Source organism: Nanorana parkeri, unplaced genomic scaffold (assembly GCF_000935625.1).
Source record: "Nanorana parkeri isolate BGI_ZX_2015 unplaced genomic scaffold, ASM93562v1 scaffold1449, whole genome shotgun sequence".
Lineage (NCBI taxonomy): Eukaryota > Metazoa > Chordata > Amphibia > Anura > Dicroglossidae > Nanorana > Nanorana parkeri.
In genome coordinates this window covers 150,174-170,753 of record NW_017307717.1, presented here as the reverse complement: position 1 = coordinate 170,753, position 20,580 = coordinate 150,174, and the positions used below count along the sequence as shown (strand labels likewise).

General features: G+C 40.9%; 1 protein-coding gene across 1 annotated transcript in view; it reads right to left on the bottom strand.

Moving 5' to 3' along the window:
• Positions 1-4,612: 4,612 nt before the first annotated feature.
• Positions 4,613-20,580, bottom strand: part of LOC108798317 (pregnancy-specific beta-1-glycoprotein 6-like) — a 22,394-nt gene continuing 6,426 nt past the window's right edge. Inside the window, exons 3-5 of the mRNA XM_018570056.1 lie at positions 10,822-10,890; positions 8,558-8,905; positions 4,613-4,705 (exon numbers count right to left, since the gene is read on the bottom strand). Coding sequence (XP_018425558.1) covers positions 4,629-4,705; positions 8,558-8,905; positions 10,822-10,890 — 494 coding nt within the window. The 3' untranslated portion in view covers positions 4,613-4,628. The remainder of the gene's footprint in view (positions 4,706-8,557; positions 8,906-10,821; positions 10,891-20,580) is intronic.

The following is a 20,580-nucleotide window of genomic DNA, read 5'->3' as shown; positions in this document are numbered from 1 at the left end:
GTATTAGACATGTGCGATGCGTTTCGTTCCGAATCGAAATTCGGACGAATTTTCGGAAATTCGGACATTCGGATGTATCTGAATTCCGAATTACAGACATAACGAATGCAAACAAATCCGAATTTCCATTTCCGAAATTCGGTAGCGGTAGTTCGAACGTTCGTTTCGTTTTCTGTTCTTATTCGTTTCTTATTCGTTTCATTCGTTGGAGCAAAGTGACATTAGAGAAGGAGAAAAATATTTTTCCCCCCTCAAATGTCACGAACGAACGAAACGAATAAGAAACGAATAAGAACAGAAAACGAAACGAACGTTCAACCTACCGCTACCGAATTTCGTCCGAATCCGAATTCCGAATCCGAATTGACTTTCACACCCGAATCCCGAAAAACGAAATAACACAAATCCGAATTTAAAACGAAATTAAACAAATTTTTTGGCAGTGCACATGTCTAGCCTGTATTACATTGTACATAAGAAGATGTTTAGGTAAAAGTTCAAAATGCTCTCTGAGTGTAGACTAATCCTTCCCCCAACCTCTAAGATGGGCGGGTTTCTCCTGGAAGCGAACTTGTGGTGTGCTGGACTGCTGCTGTAGCAATGTAAAAATATATATATATTATTTGATGTACCAAAATGTTAGGTTTATTTTGTAAATATCTAACTGTATAGTTGCCAGTTTTGAACCAGTAGTGTTTTAGAGTGTTATTAGTATATAGAGTTTTACAGTATTTAAGTCACTTTGCTTGGTCAGGCAAATGAAGATATAGAGGGAGTAAAGGGAAGGTGCGTCAACAACCTGGGAAAGTGGACAGTTAAATAAAGCTGTTGCTTTGCCATGCATAGCCAGACCACAGACATACACTATATTGCCAAAACTACTGGGACGCCTGCCTTTACATGCACATGAAATTTAATGGCATCCCAGTCTTAGTCCGTTGGGTTCAATACTGAGTTGGCCCACCCTTTGCAGCTATAACAGCTTCAACTCTTCTAGGAAGACATCCACAAGGTTTAGGTGTGTGTATATGAGAATGTTTGAGCATTCTTCCAGAAGCGCATTTGTGAGGTCAGGTACTGATGTTGGACGAGAAGGCTGGGCTCGCAGTCTCCGCTCTAATTCATCCCAAAGGTGTTCTATCGGGTTGAGGTCAGGACTCTGTGCAGGTCAGTCAAGTTCCTCCACCCCAAACTCACTCATCCATGTCTTTATGGACCTGGCTTTGTGCACTGGTGCGCAGTCATGTTGGAACAGGAAGGGGCCATCCCCAAACTGTCCCCACAAAGTTGGGAGCATGAAATTGTCCATAATGTCTTGGTATGCTGATGCTTTAAGAGTTCCCTTCACTGGAACTGAGAGCCAAGCCCAACCCCTGAAAAACAACCACACACCATAATCCCCCCTTCACCAAACTTTATACTTGGCACAATGCAATCAGGCAAGTACCATTCTCCTGGCAACTGCCAAACCCAGACTCATCCATCGGATTGCCAGACAGAGAAGTATGATTCGTCACTCCCGGGAACACGTCTCCACTTCTCTAGAGTCCAGTGGCGGCGTGCTTTACACCACTGCATCCGACGCTTTGCATTGCACTTGGTGATGTAAGGCTTGGATGCAGCTGTTTCGCCATGGAAACCCATTCCTTGAAGCTCTCTACGCACTGTTGTTGTGCCAATCTGAAGGCCACACGAAGTTTGGAGGTCTGTAGCTATTCACTCTGCAGACAGTTAGCAACTTCTGCGCACTGTGCGCTTCAGCATGCACTGACCCCACTCTGTCATTTTACGTGGCTGAGTTGCTGTTGTTCCCAGTTGCTTCCACTTTGTTATAATACCACTAACAGTTGATCGTGGAATATTTACTGTAGTAGCAAGGAAATTTCACGGAACACCTGAATCCAATGATTTGGAGGGTTGTCCCAATACCTTTGACAATACAGTATAGTGTACTTTAAACCCTACGAGTCACAAACCTAGGCAATACAAATTAAAGAAGAACTTTGGGTGAGAATAACTATGTTTTTTGTGTAACCTAGACACAAATGAGCAGTTAACCCTTGCAGTGTGGGGGTAGCCCCACTGCAAGAGTTAATAACAAAAAATATATCTTTCTTAAGCATACAATGAAACAATGCATAACCAGAGGTTACCTTTATTAATAAAATGCTTGTCAAAACATTACCTATTTACATAGACATAAGAAGATGAATTTATTTGTTAATCTTACCCTTTCCCCAATAGATATTCAGGCTTGAACTCAATTTGGAATTTGAACTCAAACTCGAACTCAATGCAAGTCTCTGGAGGTAGAACTTTCAAAAACAATTGTCCATACCAAGATATAAACAATTCAGTAACAGGGACAGATCCCCCCCGTTGAAGTGGGATCTGTGCATACCCTTAAACACATTGACTGTCAACTCTTGCTAGACCCTTGTACTGCGACAAATACAAATCTGGATCTACAGCTTGGTGCTCTAATCCATTTACTCCATCCAAGCCCACTTGGATCTAACACCGTAACAAACTTAGTTTTCTTATCCTCTTCCACTTCAGAGTAATGACTGATATAGCTTAAGTAAAAGCAGGTAAAGCACACTTTATTTAACATATTCATTTGACAGAAATAGTGTTAAATCATCTTTATAAATTATACAATACTGAAAAATAAATCCTATGGGGCTCGGAGCTCTACCGTTTCCACTGCATTAAATGCTTCACAGTTCTTCCAGGCATAAGAGAGGGCAAAGCAGTGGATGGTTGCTGGTGTCATATTCAAGGTACATACTAATCACATTGTAGTGCATAGTTGCTGTCCATTCTGTTGTATCTTGTCCATATGTCAGAATAATTTATTATTGATATCTCCAAGAGATTTCTTACAGTTTATGCGACAACAAAATTACATGTTAGTGTTCCTTAGCGTACAAGGCCATTAAATATCTTACGCACAGCTGGAGTGTCATTTTGTCAATCGGTTTTGTGATCTCTTTTGGAATTCTTCAGCCTGTTCAAAGTAAAATGTTCCAGTTTCTCTGTAAATGAATAAATAAAATTGTTTAAAAACCAACATTTTTAATTAGGACTTGGATTTGGAATAAGAAATGCCGGATTTTAGTGACTGAAACCCTAACTCAAGTAAAAGCAATTTAAACTGCAAAAATATTTTTTACATTTTTTTTTTAGCTTATGCAATTCGAATGGGAACATGTAACAAATATAAATTAGGAGATATCCCAATTTGGCTGTGAAAGTGAAAATACACTTTAAAAGTTCATATGTAGCTTTTTTTTATCATTATAGGTCCAATGCAAAAAGGTTTAACATTAACCTAAGGCACAATATTTTTACATGTATATGTTTTATTTCTGATATTAAAGTGACATAAAATTCAGGAGTTAAATCTTAAAAATGCATTCAAGTACCTTAACTATTAACAAAACTAGACCATATTTCTATATCAATTGCCTGTAGATCCTCAAATCATCTCTGAATTGGTGGTGACACTGTCCTTCCTTCTGGAGGGTGGATACTTTTGTTCCCCATGGTCCCTGTGTGTTGTAAAGTAGTCAACGCTCCAAGCTCACCCCCCGGAATGGACTACAATCTCAATACAAATTAGTTAGTTAAACATGAGATTGTAGCCCATCACGGGTGCTTGGGGTAGTGTCTACTTTACAACACACACAGGGACCATGGGGAACAAAAGTAGCCCCCCTCCAGAAGTAAGGATTTGAGGATCTACAGTTGAGTGATGCACAAATATGGTCCAGTTTTGTTAATAGTTAAGGTAATTAATTGCATTTTTAAGATTTAACTGATTTTAGTGTCAATTTAATAATTTAAACCTTGCCTCAATTGCCTCCTGCATGTAGAGGAAATAGAAGTGATGATGATCATTAATTCATTCATTAATTGATAAATACCCCTATCAGCATTTTATTGCTGTCTGACTCCTTGTTGCAGATTTTTCCTCACTACCTGTCTGGTGAAACTATTACCACCAATACAGTGCGGGGGGAATTTCTCTAATGGAGCCCTAAATTGCAGTAGAAACTACAGGAGAGTGCTAATCATTTTCCAATCTATCCAATATTTTTTTTTTTAAAGTTTCGGCTTGACATACCATTAACTATCATCTGAACTATCACCTCACCTTACCCCATGCCAATTCCTATAAGATTCCACGCTCAGTCCTTTTGATACCAACATTTAATACATGTGATTGTATAAAACAAGATAATCCCTTCTTTAAATGTTTGAATGTCTGATTGGATCAGAGCCTCGCCAAGTGTCTCTCATGCTGAGATTATGTAAAACTATTGGCTCAGTGAAGAATTTAAATTGGGTGGTGCTCAGTTTAAAAACATCTGGCATGAGACGCTCTTGAGAACTTCCCTAATTCCACCACCAGTAATGAAGTCTCATAGATTAACAACAGCAAAATAAAAGGGTTTGCCAAGACATGTTATTTAGACAAAATAGAAGATTCAATGCACACACTATTTTTGTGGTGTTTCACCTTTTATTTGAATTACTTAAATTTTCTTCTGGCCAATTCTCACGAATATTGATATTTTTTGGGGGGTATAATGAGCCTTACCTTCATCTTGAGCTCCTTATCGTCATATGAAATTGAGATCCGAAAACAGCAGCATGCCCAGTAAGAGCGCAAATGGAGACAGAGCAATAGACATGACACCTGGAAAAAAATATTGAGATTTTAAGGGGCGCCCAGTTTTAGCGCGGTCAGTCTTATACAATAAAGTGTGTTAGGAGCTAATTTACAGTGCAGTCTTCCATAGCCCATCAAACTTTACTTGCTCCCTGATTAAACCCTTTTGGACTTCAGTCACTACTATTATTCATCAGGTGTGTGGGGCGCAGTTACCATTAGACTCTTGGGTCTGCTTGTTTCACCTTACTTTGGATTCGCCTTGCAAATACAAGAAATCTTTAATTTCCTTTATGCTTAACTAGAGCTGCAGCTAACGATTATTTTCAAAATCGATTAGTTAGCCGATTATTAAGTTCGATTAATCGGTTAATCGGATTAAAAAAATACATTTTTAAAAATGGCTCCAGTGATGGGACTACTAGTTTGTATTGAGATTGTAGTCCATCACAGGAGCAAGCTTGGAGCGGTGGAAGTTAAAAAGAAAAAAAAAGTGTGGTGTGCAATATAGTGAAATGAAAAGTGTAAAATTATACAGCAATGAATGCAGAATGGCACCGGCTATAGAGGACTACAAAACCCAGCAATAGTGCATTATACAGCGCAATGCAGAATACCACCAGCTATAGAGGAATACAACAAATCCCAGCAATAGTACATTATAGCTGGTGGCATTCTGCATTGCGCTGTATAATATACTATTGCTGGGTTTTGTAGTCCTCTATAGCTGGTGGTATTCAGCATTGCGCTGTATAATGTATTATTCCTTGATTTGTAGTCCTCTATACAGCGCAATGCAGAATATCACCAGCTATATAGGAATACAACAAATCCCAGCAATACATTATACATACAGTGTACAATGTATTGCTGGGATTTGTATTCCTATGTATAATATACAGCACAATGTACCATCAGCTATAGAGGAATACAAATCCCAGCAATACATTATAGAGCACCATGTGTGGGAAAGTGCAGGCTTATCTGAGCAGTCTTCCAGCAACTTGCTTCTGAGATCGGCCTGTCTATCGGCGGCTGTCATCCGCCCACAACTGCTCCTCTTTACTTCTTCTCCCCGTGTCCCTGTGCCGATCGTGAATGCGGGCGGTGAGCGTGAGGAGGGGAAGAGTTGCGGCGTGTGGAGCATGGATGCGGGCCGCAGTGGCGAGCGTGAGGTGGAGAGGAGGTGTGTCGCGCAGCGTGTGGAGCCGTGAACAGGGCAAACCAATGGGAAGCCGATTAATCGATGATTGAAAAAGTTGACAACTTTTTCAATAATCGATTATAATCGATTATGTCGATTAGTTGTTGCAGCCCTATGCTTAACACTGCCAAGTCACTGATTCCCAGGTATTGGAGAACAACTTAAACTCGATTCTACTAGGCTCTTCGAGGAACCATTGTTTTCTAATCATGATGATTATGCTTCCTTTTATAAAGATTGGGCATGCTGGTAGGACTTTAAAGACTCTAATTCATATTGTGTATATTTGTCAGGCCAATGACTCTTTAGTTGTATTGTACTGTTTGATGCTAGTTGCACCTTATGGTTCTCGTTTACTTACCTTTTGTCCTCCTAGACTCACGTACAGTATAGTGACCAGGTAGTTCTGGAAATTTGACTACTTTCATATACCACAGCCAGAGCTAGTCTTGGTCTCCCCCCTGCCCAGTTGTCTTTTCCCTTCTGTTCCCCTCCCTATTGTTTTCCTTGTGCTATTTGGCATGTACAATTCAGTATCCAACTTGCCTTTCTATGTTGCACTCACTTCTGATTGTGCATTGGACATGTCTTTATTGTAATTTTTGTTTCGATTTCTACTTTGGATTCGTATAGATATTTTTGGATGAGCATCTGGGCATTTACCTTGTAAACAGTGTGCTTCATCCAGTAATGTCAATGGGGACCTGGGGAAGCCTCCTCTACAGAGATTCGGCACATTAAATCCCTTCCCAGCAAGGATTCATCTCACTTTTAATTAATCTAATGTCAAGTTAAGGGTAAATTTAAACATTACAGTGGAACTAAAGTAAAAGAATAAGTTTCTTTGGTAGCATAGAATTATTTCCTTTTTTTAATTGTATACTTACTGTATGGGCAGTGCAGTTTACACTCAAGATCTGTAAGATGGCAGGAGTTCAGTCAAAAATCTAGACAATGTAGCTTAACTGTTCATGAGCAGTAGCTACATTAGAGGCCACCTAATGGCCTAAAAAAGAAGACACCTGGCTGGAAGAAAGATCCAGGAAGGTGGCAATGGCAGCGATGGAGCAACGAGGTAGAACACAGAACTTGCATCACTGGAGGAGGTGCTCTCAGGTCCTAGACTACTTTAGTTCCACTTAAAAGTTCAGTATTAGGGGTGCTTGTGAATTTAAAGGATTGATTGAGTCAGTCAAAGCAAAAGTGGACCTATTGAAAGACTGTGTTAAGAGCATAGCACATCACAAACTATAATCTGAAGTGGCATAGAAAATGAGAGACATATATTCAATGCAAAGGCGAGTACAACCCTTGGGTGAAAAAGTGGGTGTATCAACATTTCATTTTCCTAAGTTTAAAAACTATAATTGGCCACATGGCAAGGATAATGAGGTACATGACTCTATCCTTTTAATCAGAAGATCAGCTAATAACTTCAATAGACTACCAAGCTTAAAAGATTTTCCACCCAACGACATTCCACCCAATGCAGTTTACAGAAATATAAGTTATAACAGAGCTTTCTTTAAAGATGAACAAAATAAAGTGTACTTCCACATTCCCAGGGTGTAGGTAAAGCGTTAGGTGGAAAAGGAGGGTAGAGTATATGCAAACCCCAAATCTATTCAGTATGTTTGGCATTATCTGTGCTAAAGCAAATTATTTTGTGAATCTATTGCAAATGTTCTTACCTGAATATCCTGTCAGTAGCAGCACTTGCTGTGCATGCATCCTCAGTTGGCCATCAGGCTGCCAATCAGGTCGGTCAGATAGGCAGCCCAACAGCTGACTGAAGAAACTTGCCACCTAAGGGTGACAACACTGCAGCTAATTCTGAGGCAGTGGCTTGCTATTGTCAGGTTGCAAGAGAAGGTGCGGTTACTAGAAGGATCTCCAGGTTAGAAACATTGAAACAGATTTACAAAAACGGTTTGCTTAAAAAAAGGATATACAATAAGCCATGGTGTCAATCATACTAGAAAAACATAGATTTAGGGTTTTACAATCACTTTTAGTGAAAGGCTGAGATATGTGTCAGCAATAGGGATACACGAATACCGATACCAGAAGTCCCATTAGGGAGACATATAATGACTCGCTGCCCGGCTTTCCGATTACGTGCCTCCATGCTCCCTTGTCACCAGGTGACAAAGAAGCATGGAGCCGGCTTTCTGGCCAATCAGGAAGCCGGGGAGCGGGTAATGACTCGCCACCCGGCTTCCTGATTGGCCAGAAATCCGGCCCCATGCTCCCTGATGACGAGGGAGCATGGAGACAGCATCCCGACCAATTAGGAAGCTGGGCAGCATGTAATGACTCGCCACCCAGCTTCCTGATAGCTGAAGTTACAAGATCGGGAAAGGCATTGGGAGCATTTAGTTGAGTACGAGTACTCGGCCAAATATTCGGTATCGGCACCGATACTAGTATCGTTATTGATGCATCCCTAGTCAGTAATACATGATAGCTGGAGGTAGACTGTATGGGTGCTTACAGTTGAACTTTAGAGGTGTTCTCAAAAGGCTCATTCCTCACATTCCAGTGGTGAGTATTGGATGCCTTTAAGCAATCAATTTTAAAAAGTCCACAGACAACTAGACTGTAAGAACCACAGCTTCAGGGGAACACGGACCCACTATGCTAATTCTGTACTTGTTAGTACATGTGTGACTCACCATTCACAGTAAGAAGTACATAGCTCTGATGTAGTTGTTCTTTAGTTTGAATCTGTACTGTATAGTACCCATTGAAGTCTGTTCTGACCTTGTTGATCACCAAGGAGCCATTGCGTTGTCCGTGAGCTTCCGCAAAGTACTTTTCCCCTTTAAACTCTTGTTCTGGAGGGAAAAAGTTCAGGATTTGGTTGGAAGCATCTGTAGTTCGGCCTTTGTACCAAGTAGCAAATAGAATAGCTCCAGAAACTTCAGTGACTTTTAGGATGACAGTGTCTCCATCTTTAGGATTAGGCGGGCTCACTTCAATTTTAATTCCAGAGGCCAAATTCATGCAAACAGAAAGGGTAACTGGAAGAGACAAAACACTTGGTGAGCTCTGTTTATTTTAGTTTCTGTCGCAAATACAAATTGATAACCCCTATTAATCTATGTACAACAGTTCTCAACTTTTTTAACATGGAGGAATCCTTGAAACCTGCTAATAATTGCCTTAATTCCCTACATTTGAAAGGCTTCTCTTTTACCAGTGATTCAAGGCTTAATCCATAAGGGCTCCCTTCCCGCTCTTGAGACACTATTAGGAATGGGGGGCCAGATGGCATGTGGGCAGAGGAACCTTCCTGGCCAACATCACAGGCAGACCACCATGTCACTAAACCACCATTCAATCCCAACCCAAACCAGCTGCTATTTCACACTCCCCAGTTATAGGCTGTGCCATTACATCTCAAACTTAAGATGTAACTTGAGAACTTGCAGCCAGTCAAGTATTTGTGACAGCAGCGTTACTCATGACACCTGGCTGATGGTAAATTGTTATACTGAACTTAACTTCTCAAAAAAAAAACACTTAAGCTAAGACGGGATAAATATTGCACCCCTTGGTTTTTTTGTTATTATATACAGGAAAAAAAGGTGAAGATCTGTAGTTTAGTTCTCCCAAACTTCATTTTGAAAGTTTGTGCATGAAAAGGTTTTTGTAATAACATTTTTGGCCACCAGGTGGTGCACAGATCTTTGTAGGTGCTTGTTCAAGTGAAAATGCTGCAAATGTTTCTGAATGGACAAGATTAAAAAAGATTTAAAAAATTAATAAAATCTACAGCAAAATCCTACTAATCAGATTACTGATATATAGGGGGTGATTTACTAACCTAAACACACACACACACCAGGTGTGTGTGATTTTCACACAGCAAAACGTATTTATCAACCAAAAAGTCTCTAAAAGCATATTTCCACTAATGCCATATATGGAAAAATCATGCACATGATGCATATATAATGCTGCTTCACAGTTTAGACAAAAATGGTTAGCTCATGCATTTACATTCCTGCATTCATCAACGCAAGCAACATAACATAGAGCTAATTTACACCACATTACCTTGCAATTCATTGCAGGGCTTTCAACAACACACCTGCTGGGTGTGTACACACTACAAAGGTGTTTCGATTCCTCCCATAGATCATGCTGGGAGGGAACACACTACAGAGGTGTATGCACGTTCGTGGTGTGTTTAAAAGGTTAGTAAATCAACCCCATAGTCTCCCACTTAGGCTCGATGGGCATAAACTAAGCCCTGATGTAGAAGACATTCTCGCCTGCGATCAAACGCTGTTCATACAGTATAAACATATCTAATGTAGCATTTTTAGATACATTATCTTCATTTTAAAAGCTGATTAAAGTGGAGCTACCACCTTAATTATAGAGGACTAGTCACAAATGAGGTTTTGCACGAATTTGAATGATGAAATGGAACTAAACCCACCGATTCAACTGTTTCCCAAAAGAAATATTAAATAAATGTTATTAACTCCTTTACACCTTGCTGACCAGCTTACACATGGAGGTTAGTTTATAAAAAAAATTCTCATTATAAAGAATATCTGTGAACGTGTGTCCTGTGCAAATTTATGCACACATGGACGTCCTTTAGATTTTTCCAAGAGTGTGAAGAATTTGGAGAAGGCAGGAGAAGTGAACAATCTAGGACAAAATAGCCGATTTGGAAAAATTCTCCACTTCAGCTCACTTTCCAGTTCAGCTATGTTGTCCTAGATTGTTCCCTTCTCCTGCCTTCTCCAAACTCTTCACCCTTTTGTGAATAACCCTGTAAGTATAATTCAATTTAAACATTGACTGCTCTATTGCATTATGGCCGCCAGATAGCGGTAAAGAAACATTGGAAGCTGATTTCTCTGAACCTAAGTCAGGTGGGATCAAAATATAAACTTTTGAACTTTTGTTCTGTCCTTACCTCCAAGAACCCAGGATTTGATAATGGCCGTCCAGATGCTTGGCATTTTAGCGATAACAAAGCGCCAACCTAAGTCAAAGAGAACACAAAAAAGAATCTACGTATGAAACTATTTCACACTTCCAGCTTATTCTCTTATCAGCTGGATGGTAAGAATGTGACTTACACCCTATAAATAGAGACATTCTGAGTGTGAAATCTTTAGAATGTGGTTGGATCCAGCAGTAACCATACACAAAACAGAGCGAGGTTGCATTTCAAAGCTGGATAGACTGGAGATAGTGGACCCCATATATTGGTGCACACAAAGGGCCCTAATAAACAGAGGTCCCTCAGAGTCCCCCATTTATTAAGTGAATATTGTACAGTGAGAGTGCACGCCTGCTTCTTCTGCTCTCTCCCCCGTGATCAGGAAGTGATCACTGAGGGGACCTACAAGTGTAGACACAGCAGCACAGATCTGCCCACTCTCTGCAGTGAAACACCCATCACAGGGAACCTGCTTGCTCAGCCAGGCAGAGGAAGGAAAAAGGCAGCACTGTACAGATGCTTATCAGAGGGAGTCAGACCGATGTGCAGATCTAAGCCTGGTCAGACCAGGCTGAGATCTGTGGCTAATATGTGCGCTACATTCTTTTTTTAACAATCAACTGAGCTGGCTAGAGCTAGCTTCTGAAGAAGTATACTCACCGTCTTGACCCATTTTGCTGTGGGCCCCCCAGAGGAGCAAGAGAGCCCGTAAACCATGGCAGTGGGCAGTGCCTTTGGAGGCCAGTACAAGTGATCGGGGGGCTCTATGGCGACCCAGATCACTTGTATTCAAAAGCCTTCCCCCTGCTCTAAAAAAATGGCAGCAGTCGTGATCTTGGTACAACCACTTAAAAACCAGGATGTACATGTACGTCCTATGGTCCTTAATTGGTATTGAAAATAACTTTTTTATTTACATTGGCATGTGTAAATGTATATGCGATTTTCGTGCCTGACAATTCCAAGAAAACAAAACTAACATTTTTTGGAAAAAGTATGGTTAGTATTCTCCTCTTCTACACTCCCGCTTATTACCAATGCAACTACAACTACAGAAATCTATCCTTATCACGTGCTGTGCAATAATGATAATGAATTACAACAGAAGGCCTATTCTCTAACTAGTGCCCAGTGAGGAGCAGCACAGACAATAGGACAAAGTCAACCCATACAAAAATGCCTTGTACAAGTGGAGCCAAAAGCTGCTTAGGAAACAGCAAATATGTGTTAGAAGTGAAGCACACCATCCATTCCACACTAAGTGAGATACTTAAGCTCTCAAGCTTTGTTTAAAAAGCATCAGGGGTCACTAAGAGGTTGCAAATTCCATTACCTGAAAACTCCTTAAAAACTTTAGCCTAGAGAAGTGTTTACAAGACTGAGAAATCAGCATCTGCAGGCAGTGATCTTAGATCTTTTTTTTTTCAAATTCTTTATTTATAAAGGCAAGCACCACAGTTACAGCCATGTACAAAACAGGCAGTGTCATCCGCAAGTACAATCAAAGACAGTATAATCCAGTGGCTTCAAGGTAGACATAGTACAGCAATAATCTCCAACATGTATTGTGGGGCACCAGCAATATCTTTTAAGTTTTTTTGCTGAATACAACTGTGCGGCAGCTAGTGAGAAATTCCTCTCACTGACTTACCCGAAAAACAAGAGACATGCAGCAGCACTGCTGCCAAGAATAGACAAAGAAAAGGACATAAGAGAGGAAGATTTAGAAAGACTAGAAAAGGAAAGCAATGCATCCCATCTCCTCTCCCCCAACCCCTCCCCGCGTATCCCTCCAGCCCAAGAAGGCAACCCACAAGGGTCACCTATGGGCAAGGAGTGTGTCGCCCCCTCCATACGGTCCAAGCACTTCAAGCTAAGCGTGCCCTGGAGTACTCTTCTGAGTTTCGAAATTATCCATGTCGAATCCATGTCGCCCAAGTAAGAACAAATTTGTCTTGCGTGTCTCTCAGGGATAAAGTCAGGTCTTCCATCGATTCAATCTCCTCCACCCTCCACAGCCATATTGCCATTGAGGGGGGCTTTGGGCTCTTCCATTGAGCGGGGATACAAGCCCTCACTTCATTGATCAAATGGATTGCCAAAGAGCGCTTGTATGCTTTCCTTGAAAGCAGTGCAAGGTGAAGGAGGAAGACCGATGGTGTAAACGACAGATCCAACCCAGTCAATGTCTGTATTAGGTCAGCTCCCCCCCTCCAAAATGGTTGGATCAGGGGGCAATCCCAAAAGATATGCTGAAGGGTACCTACAACATCGCCACACCTCCAACACATGGGTGATCTTGGATCTTAAACTGATACTAAACTCAGAAGTTAAATCTTAAAAATGCATTCAAGAACCTTAACTATTAACAAAAACGTTTATTTTTTATTTTTGTGTGTTGTCTATGTCTGGTGGCATTAGGGGCTACACTTATTTTGACCTTTTTATTGGGTTAATACCTCTCCGAATGGACCCATGTCCTCACTTCAATGATGTTGGCCCAGGGCCCTATCTCCCTCACGTGCGATAGTCTCCTTTGAGTTGGACCACACTGTCAGTAAAGTTCCCTGTGGGGGTGGGTTGCTTGACTGGGAGTTGGGCCCACCCAAGGGTCCTCTGTCATATATACTTACTGTTTAAGTTATGATATGGTGTGTCCTTGAGTATTGCTCACCTTTTGTTGCCTTCTGTATGTTTTTACATTATATTGTGTGTGAAAATCTTTAATAATAACAATTTCTGCAAAAAAAAACCCCAAAAATGTATCTTATTTGTGCATCACTCAGCTGTAGATCCTCAAATAATCTGAATTGGTGCAGACACTGTCCTTCCTTCTGGAGGGGGGCTACTTTTGTTCTCCATGGTCCCTGTGTGTGTTGTAAAGTAGTCACCGCTCCAAGCTCACTCCTGTGATGGACTACAATATTAATAACAATTACTAAACTAACATGAGATGCCAATACCGGTGCTTTACATTTTTAAATGTAAGCAGCTGCCTGAGGTCCCGTGCTTGGGGGGGACCTCGTCAGCCTTCATGTGAACAGCGCGGCCTGTTTACAGCGCCTCCGCACTGGGGAACCACCGGCGCTGCTTACAGCACTTCCAGTGCCAGCACCCGGCCAAGAGACCCTCCGGACCGCTCTTTAGACTCTGCATAGCCCTCCTGGGACCCTGCACAGCCCTCTTGAGACCCTACACTGGAAATATCAGGCTAGAACCTTGGAGCAGCACAGAGTATTTAGCTTCATAATATTCTGCATTGCTGTATACTGTTTTGCTGGGCTTTGCAGTCCTCTATAGCTGATGGTATTATAATAATACCATCAGCTATAGAGGACTGCAAAGCCCAGCAAAACAGTATACAGCAATGCTGAATGGCAACCGGCTACAAAGGACTACAAATTCCAGCAATGCAGAATAATTATTTTATTCTGCATTGATGTATAATGCATTGCTGGGATTTGTAGTCCTCTATAGCCAGTTGTCATTCGGCATTGCTGTACATTGTATTGCTGGGATTTGCAGTCCTCTATAGCCGGTTGCCATTTGGCATTGCTGTATAATGTATTGCTTGGATTTGTAGTCCTCTATATCCAATTTCCATTCAGCATTGCTATATAATCAATTGCTGGGATTTGTATTCCTCTATATCCAGTTGCCATTCAGTATTGCTGTATAATGGATTGCAGGGATTTGTAATCCCTCTACAGCTAGGAGATAGTTGTAGATCTACCAGGGTCACAGAAGTTGCAGCTGCGACCGGACCCTTGCGCTTCATCACCGTCATAAAATCATTAGTCTGTATTGTATTAGAAAGACTGTCACATGACATTTTTTTTGTCTGTCCAGAGTCTTAAGGTGCCCATACACCTTACAATTATCGGACGAAACTTTTCCTCCGATGATCAAACCGTCGTACGATTTTCGTACGACGGCCCCATCCTGCCCCAATTATCGCAAGTTTCAATTAGCGGTAGTTAAAAAAAAACACCTGGACGACTTGCGGTAATTGACCGCAATTATTTTCATTTGCGCATGCGCAGTGTTAATTGTACGACTTTTGACGTACGGAAACCATGCGAACATCGTACGATCGACCAAAGTTTTCAAACATGCTTGACCGTCAAAAGTCGTACGATTGTACAGTACTATCGGTCGGGCACTCTATTCACACGTTACGACTGTGGTACGAAAAGTTGATTGCATACGATTATCGTATGATAATCGTAAAGTGTATGGAAACCTTAAGCCTGTATGCAGTCTTCAAGACCATGTGCTGCATAACCCTGTTTTTACACTTCTCAGTCATCTGGAGACAATCATCTCAGCCACACAAATGTTTCTAATTATAAGAGGCACTGAGGGTCAGTACGGGTCTTGGAGCAGAATCATGACCCAATCACTCTGCACTGTTTGGGAAATAGCTTTAGATATACTGAACAATAAATGGCAAAGAAAGTAAATGCACCGTACAGTAAATACCAACAAACTTAAAGGAGCAGTTCACCCAAAACTAACATAGTTCAGTTGTAATGAGATGCTGCAGATTTCAAGGCCACGTACATAATTTTTTTATCTTTAAAACATAAACAATGTCATTTCTGTACTATTGCAGAATATGTCCGATATGCACAATGCACCGCTCAAATATGTACAATGGGAAGCCGCACTTCCGGCTCCCTGCTGCATCGGAACATGGTCTATGGTAGGCACTATTTCCGGTGTTGTGCATCCGTCCACTTACTGTGCTGTGCTATTTCATTGTCAGGTTAAGAATGAGTTCACTGACTCCAGTTAGGTGGCTCCAAGCAGCCAGGCTTTCTTCACCGGATATCCGAAAGATGCAGATATGGATCAACAAAGATGGGTGACAAACCAAACAAATATCAGTGTCTATAAAACGTGTTTACTGTTTACATGTCGATCAACTTCATAAATTATATAATGTGTTTGGAGAGCAAACACACCCCCCCCCCCCTTCATCAGGGTAGGGGTCAGATAAAAACTTAAAGAGTACTTAAAGTAGCAGAGCTTTGTTTTACATGAAGGAAACTCTCCTGGTGTGTGTACTTCAGGTAAACAGCAGCCTTTTCATGAACTCGGATATTTGTTTGATTTGGTTCCCATCTTTGTTGATCCACATATAAGAAGTCATGTCCTGACATGGCTCAATAGGCTTCCCCTATAGGTTACATACTTTGGGTGGACTGATCCTTTAAGAAGGACTGGTACAGTTAAGGCCTGTTCATGTTGGCACTTCTTCTCTCCCCATACAAGTCAATTGGAAATCAAAAAATTTAGGGCTGTGCAAATTAACGATTAATTTCTCGATTAATCGTTAATCTTTTTGATCGATAAAATTTTTTTTATCGATTACATTTTTTTAAAAAACTTTCTGCACGTGCGCCAGCCATGGCATTGGCCTATACACATACAGCACAGCAATGAAGTAATAAAATGAACTAGGATCACACTAATCCAGCACGTTATTATTCTGAGTTGCCCCACTCAAGCGGTGGCCATATTGAGTGGGGCACGTGAGATTAATAACGTGCTGGATTAGTGTGATCCTAGTTCATTTTATTACTTAATTGCTGTGCTGTATGTGTATAGGCCAATGTAGTTGGATCTGTTTGTGCGTTATAATTAATTGAAATTGATTGATTAATCGATTTAAAATAATTTCGATTAATCGAACACGAAGATTTTAATCAGTAACAGCCCTAAAAAAATTTGAGGCTAGTTCATGTAGCTTAAAAGGGGGTCAAATGCAGGTCAGATGGAGAGCATTGATAGTTCATGTAGCTTTAGAGGAGGTCAAATGCTGGTCAGAAGGAGAACATTGACAGTTCATGTAGCTTAGGAGGAGGTCAATGCAGGTGAGATGGAGAACATTGACAGTTCATGTAGCTTAGAAGGAGGTAAAATGCAGGTCAAAAGGAGAACACTGATAGGTGTATTTGACCTGCTTAACTGTAAATGATCTCAGTAGTAGTTCAAACTGATATAAAATGCAAGCAGAATATACCTAAAAGCAAGCTGCATATGCCTATTGACCCAAATCCTCGGCAAGCCATACCCAGATCTAGACGCTTCCTCTAGCTATTCCGTGAGTTTACAGTCTTTCCTTCACACTGGCTCCTTATCCAATCCTTAACATGAAGGGCAAGCACTTTTTTTTGCAGAGCATTTAGCACAGCAAAACTTCTGCTTGCAGAGTAAAGGGAGCTCTTTATAATGACCAATTGAAAGGTTCTGTTATGGTGATTCCTGTTGTTTTTGGCCCATCACTGTTTATATCTGAGGTCAATGGTTTAAACTGCAATAATTGCCTGCAGCTTTATAAATTTAGGCGTGTCCCACAGACTTTGCATGGACAGACTGTACCCTTGAATATCAAGCGTCAGTTTCTGTAGCTGACATAATACAGTATACATATTAAACATGTGCAACTTGCCTTCTCAGGAAATTACAGCAGAATGCTATAAACAGTGACTCAAAAGTAAAGCAAACAAGCCAGTAGGAGGTAAAGATAGCTATAGTTTCATCGATAGTCTTAACCGGCACACTTTGTTCAACATTACCAAGCCCTGATGAAGAGGGATCCTTTGAACCTCCAAAACATGTTTTTATGACATAAAAGACTGAATAAAATTGAATCTGGGGTTCATACATTCTGCTGTTGGCACTTTCCCCATGCACTCTCAGTCCCTACTGGAAATGTTGTTTCATGTGCGGGCAAACAAATTGGAAAAGTGAATTAAATAACATGGGGTACGGAAAAGGAATTAATGGTACATTGTTGTAACCTCGAGCCACCAATTTGATTCCAGCAGTTCATTGGATTACTGGATTAGATTTTGCACATTGGTTGTCCCCACAGCACCTCACCCCATGGCATGTTGTAAAAATTTTAAAGTGGTACTATTTCTGAACAGTTTATATGAATAGGGCATGCTAGTGAAATATCGAATGACTGACAATAGCATCCATAACTCATAGCATTCTACAATGTTTTTTAAAAGGTTTTAGGCAAAAATAAGCCCTTGCCATTCCTCTATCAGTTTAGGTGGCAAGAACGGATAAGCACCAAACATACATGTGCTCTGACTCCTAGACCAGTATGCAGGTGCAACAGCATGGCTCCTGTTAGCTCACAGAGAAACATGAAAAAAACAGCATGCCACTAATAATCTGTATCAATAATGTATTGCCTTTAAAGGCATGTAAATCAACACACAAACAAGATGATAATGCGTTTCAGCCATTATGGCCTTAGTCATACCCTTATGACTAAGGCCTTAAAGGCTGACCACGTTAGCATCTTGTCCATGTGTGGATTTTTATGGCTTTTAAGTTACCAAACTATTGATACAGACCTTCACTTAAAAGAGAACTTTGGGGTAACCTTTTTCCCGTATAGTTCTCTTCAGGGTCAGGGAATGACATATACTAACCTCCTCCCATGAGCCAAAGCTCAGTATATAGTGGGAGCTATATACTGAGATCGACGCAGATAGGACAGATCCCGACATTACTGTCAAGATCCACCCCGTTGGCTAATTGACAGCCAACGGGGTGGATCCCCCTCCCTCCCCCGTCCGTTCCTCCAGTCAGCGCTGGAGGATCAGAGAGGAGAGGGGGGAATCCCTGCGGGGAGCGGTGACTGACAGTCACCACTCTCTGCAGGGAGATGATTGGGATGTGAGCGAGCGACAGTATGTGTTCGCTCACTTCCCGATCAATAGTGCCAACGTGTGGCAGCTTCATTGTCACAGGTCGGCTTGAATTATGGGGATGAGTGTTTTTCTCTCACCCCATAATTTTCCTTCATAGTGTCAGTTTCTAGCAAGAACAGGTAGAACATAAAATTTGCAAAACAAAAGGTTTACATGTGCAGTATATACAGACAACAGTCAATGCTAAGACAAACATATAACAATGCAACTCCCTCAAACCCACTTGTACGTGTTTAAGAGATGAAAACAGAAGGTTTCACTGCTCATAGCAACCAAATTCCTTATATTTCCAACAGATGTTAAAGAAAATGAAAACATTTCACCAAAATCTGGCAACAGTACTACTTTTCATTTGAACATTTGTATGCCTAAGCAGCAATTATTTACAGTGTGGTTAGGTAAAAGAAACATAAAACACAACAGAATAAAGAACACTAGAGGTGAAACTCGAAAAATTATAATATATCGTGTAAAAGTTCATTTATTTCACTAATGCAACTTAAAAGGTGAAACTAATATATCAGATAGACTCATTACATGCAAAGCAAGATAATTCAAGCCGTGATTTGTCATAATTGTGATGATTATGGCTTACAGCTCATGAAAACCCAGATCCACAATCTCAGAACATTTTTGGCAGTGTGGGCAGGTGCCAAGTCCTGCTGTAAAATGAAGTCAGCATCCCCATAGAGCTCGTCTGCGGAAGAAAGCATGAAGTGCTCCAAAATCTCCTGGTAGGCGGCTAAGTTGCATTAGTGAAATAAATGAACTTTTGCACGATATTCTAATTTTTCGAGTTTCACCTGTATAAACAATTGTACCGTAAATAGCTAAATACACAAAAAACACGTGTAAAACATTTACTTGGTAAAGGATTTAGTAGAGTATTGTACTGTGTTAGCCCTTGAAAATTGCAGACAGTTGAGTTGAGTTTAGGTGATATCCTTTGTTGGCTCATTTAAGTTATGCAATAACTTACAAATCACTCAACTTCTTGCTAAAGGATTTGTAATTCTTTGTACAGTCAGTGTTGCCATTCACATTCATAGCATAGTTATGTAAGTGACAGGTTTGCCGTCTGCTGTATCATGTTCCTGAGCTGACCCATTGTGCAATGAGCAATTATGGAGTGGTTGTTATGGTCTTACAGTGTTCAAGAGACATGCAAATCACAGGACTGGTAGAAAAGAATTGTAACATTTTAATATTTAGCAGGTAAATTGAGGCCACGGGTTACAATATTTTTCTAATCTAGCATTCCAAATGAAGTAATTTGATGAGTAATTGTATTTATGTAATTCAGCCATTCTCAACCAATGTGCTGTGGCACTCCGTGGTGCCTTCTGGCTTCCTCAAGGGTGCATCAGCATCATGCCTTTCCATGTTGCAGGCAGGCTTCCGATTTCAAAGTAGTGGACTCTAATGGGAAGGGGGCTCCTTGTGTGAGAGGGGGTAGTCTGACGTGAAAGGAGGGTGCTCATGTGATAGGGCTCCTAATGTAAAGGGGGTCCCCTTATATAAAGGGGAACTCTGATGTAAAAAGGTGGGGTTCCGATGTGAAGGGGGGAATCTGATGTGTGTTTTTCCATTAGATCGTCTCTTAAAATCCATACCAGACCTAGGATAAGGGTCTGGTATTGAGTTTGAAAATGCCTTGAGATTTTGGATACTTTAAAGGTTGCTGTGGCTGAAAAAAGTTGAGGAACGCTGATGAAATTCCTCAGCTGGACACAGAGAGTCAGCAATTATGTCCAGCTGCTGGAATTAGCACAGTGTGGACAGATTGCTAGCTCTGTGTTTGAAGAACTGTAAAAGGATCAGTACCGTTCTAGAGCTTAAAGGACTGCATAGTGTATGCTGAGGCCCAGAAAGATGGCTGCTAATGGGACTAGCCTGCTATATCAAATGGTACAGTGGCACACTGCCTATAACATGCTGAGGGAACATGAATCCTTCACTACACCATCCCAGAGACTATAAATCCCATAAT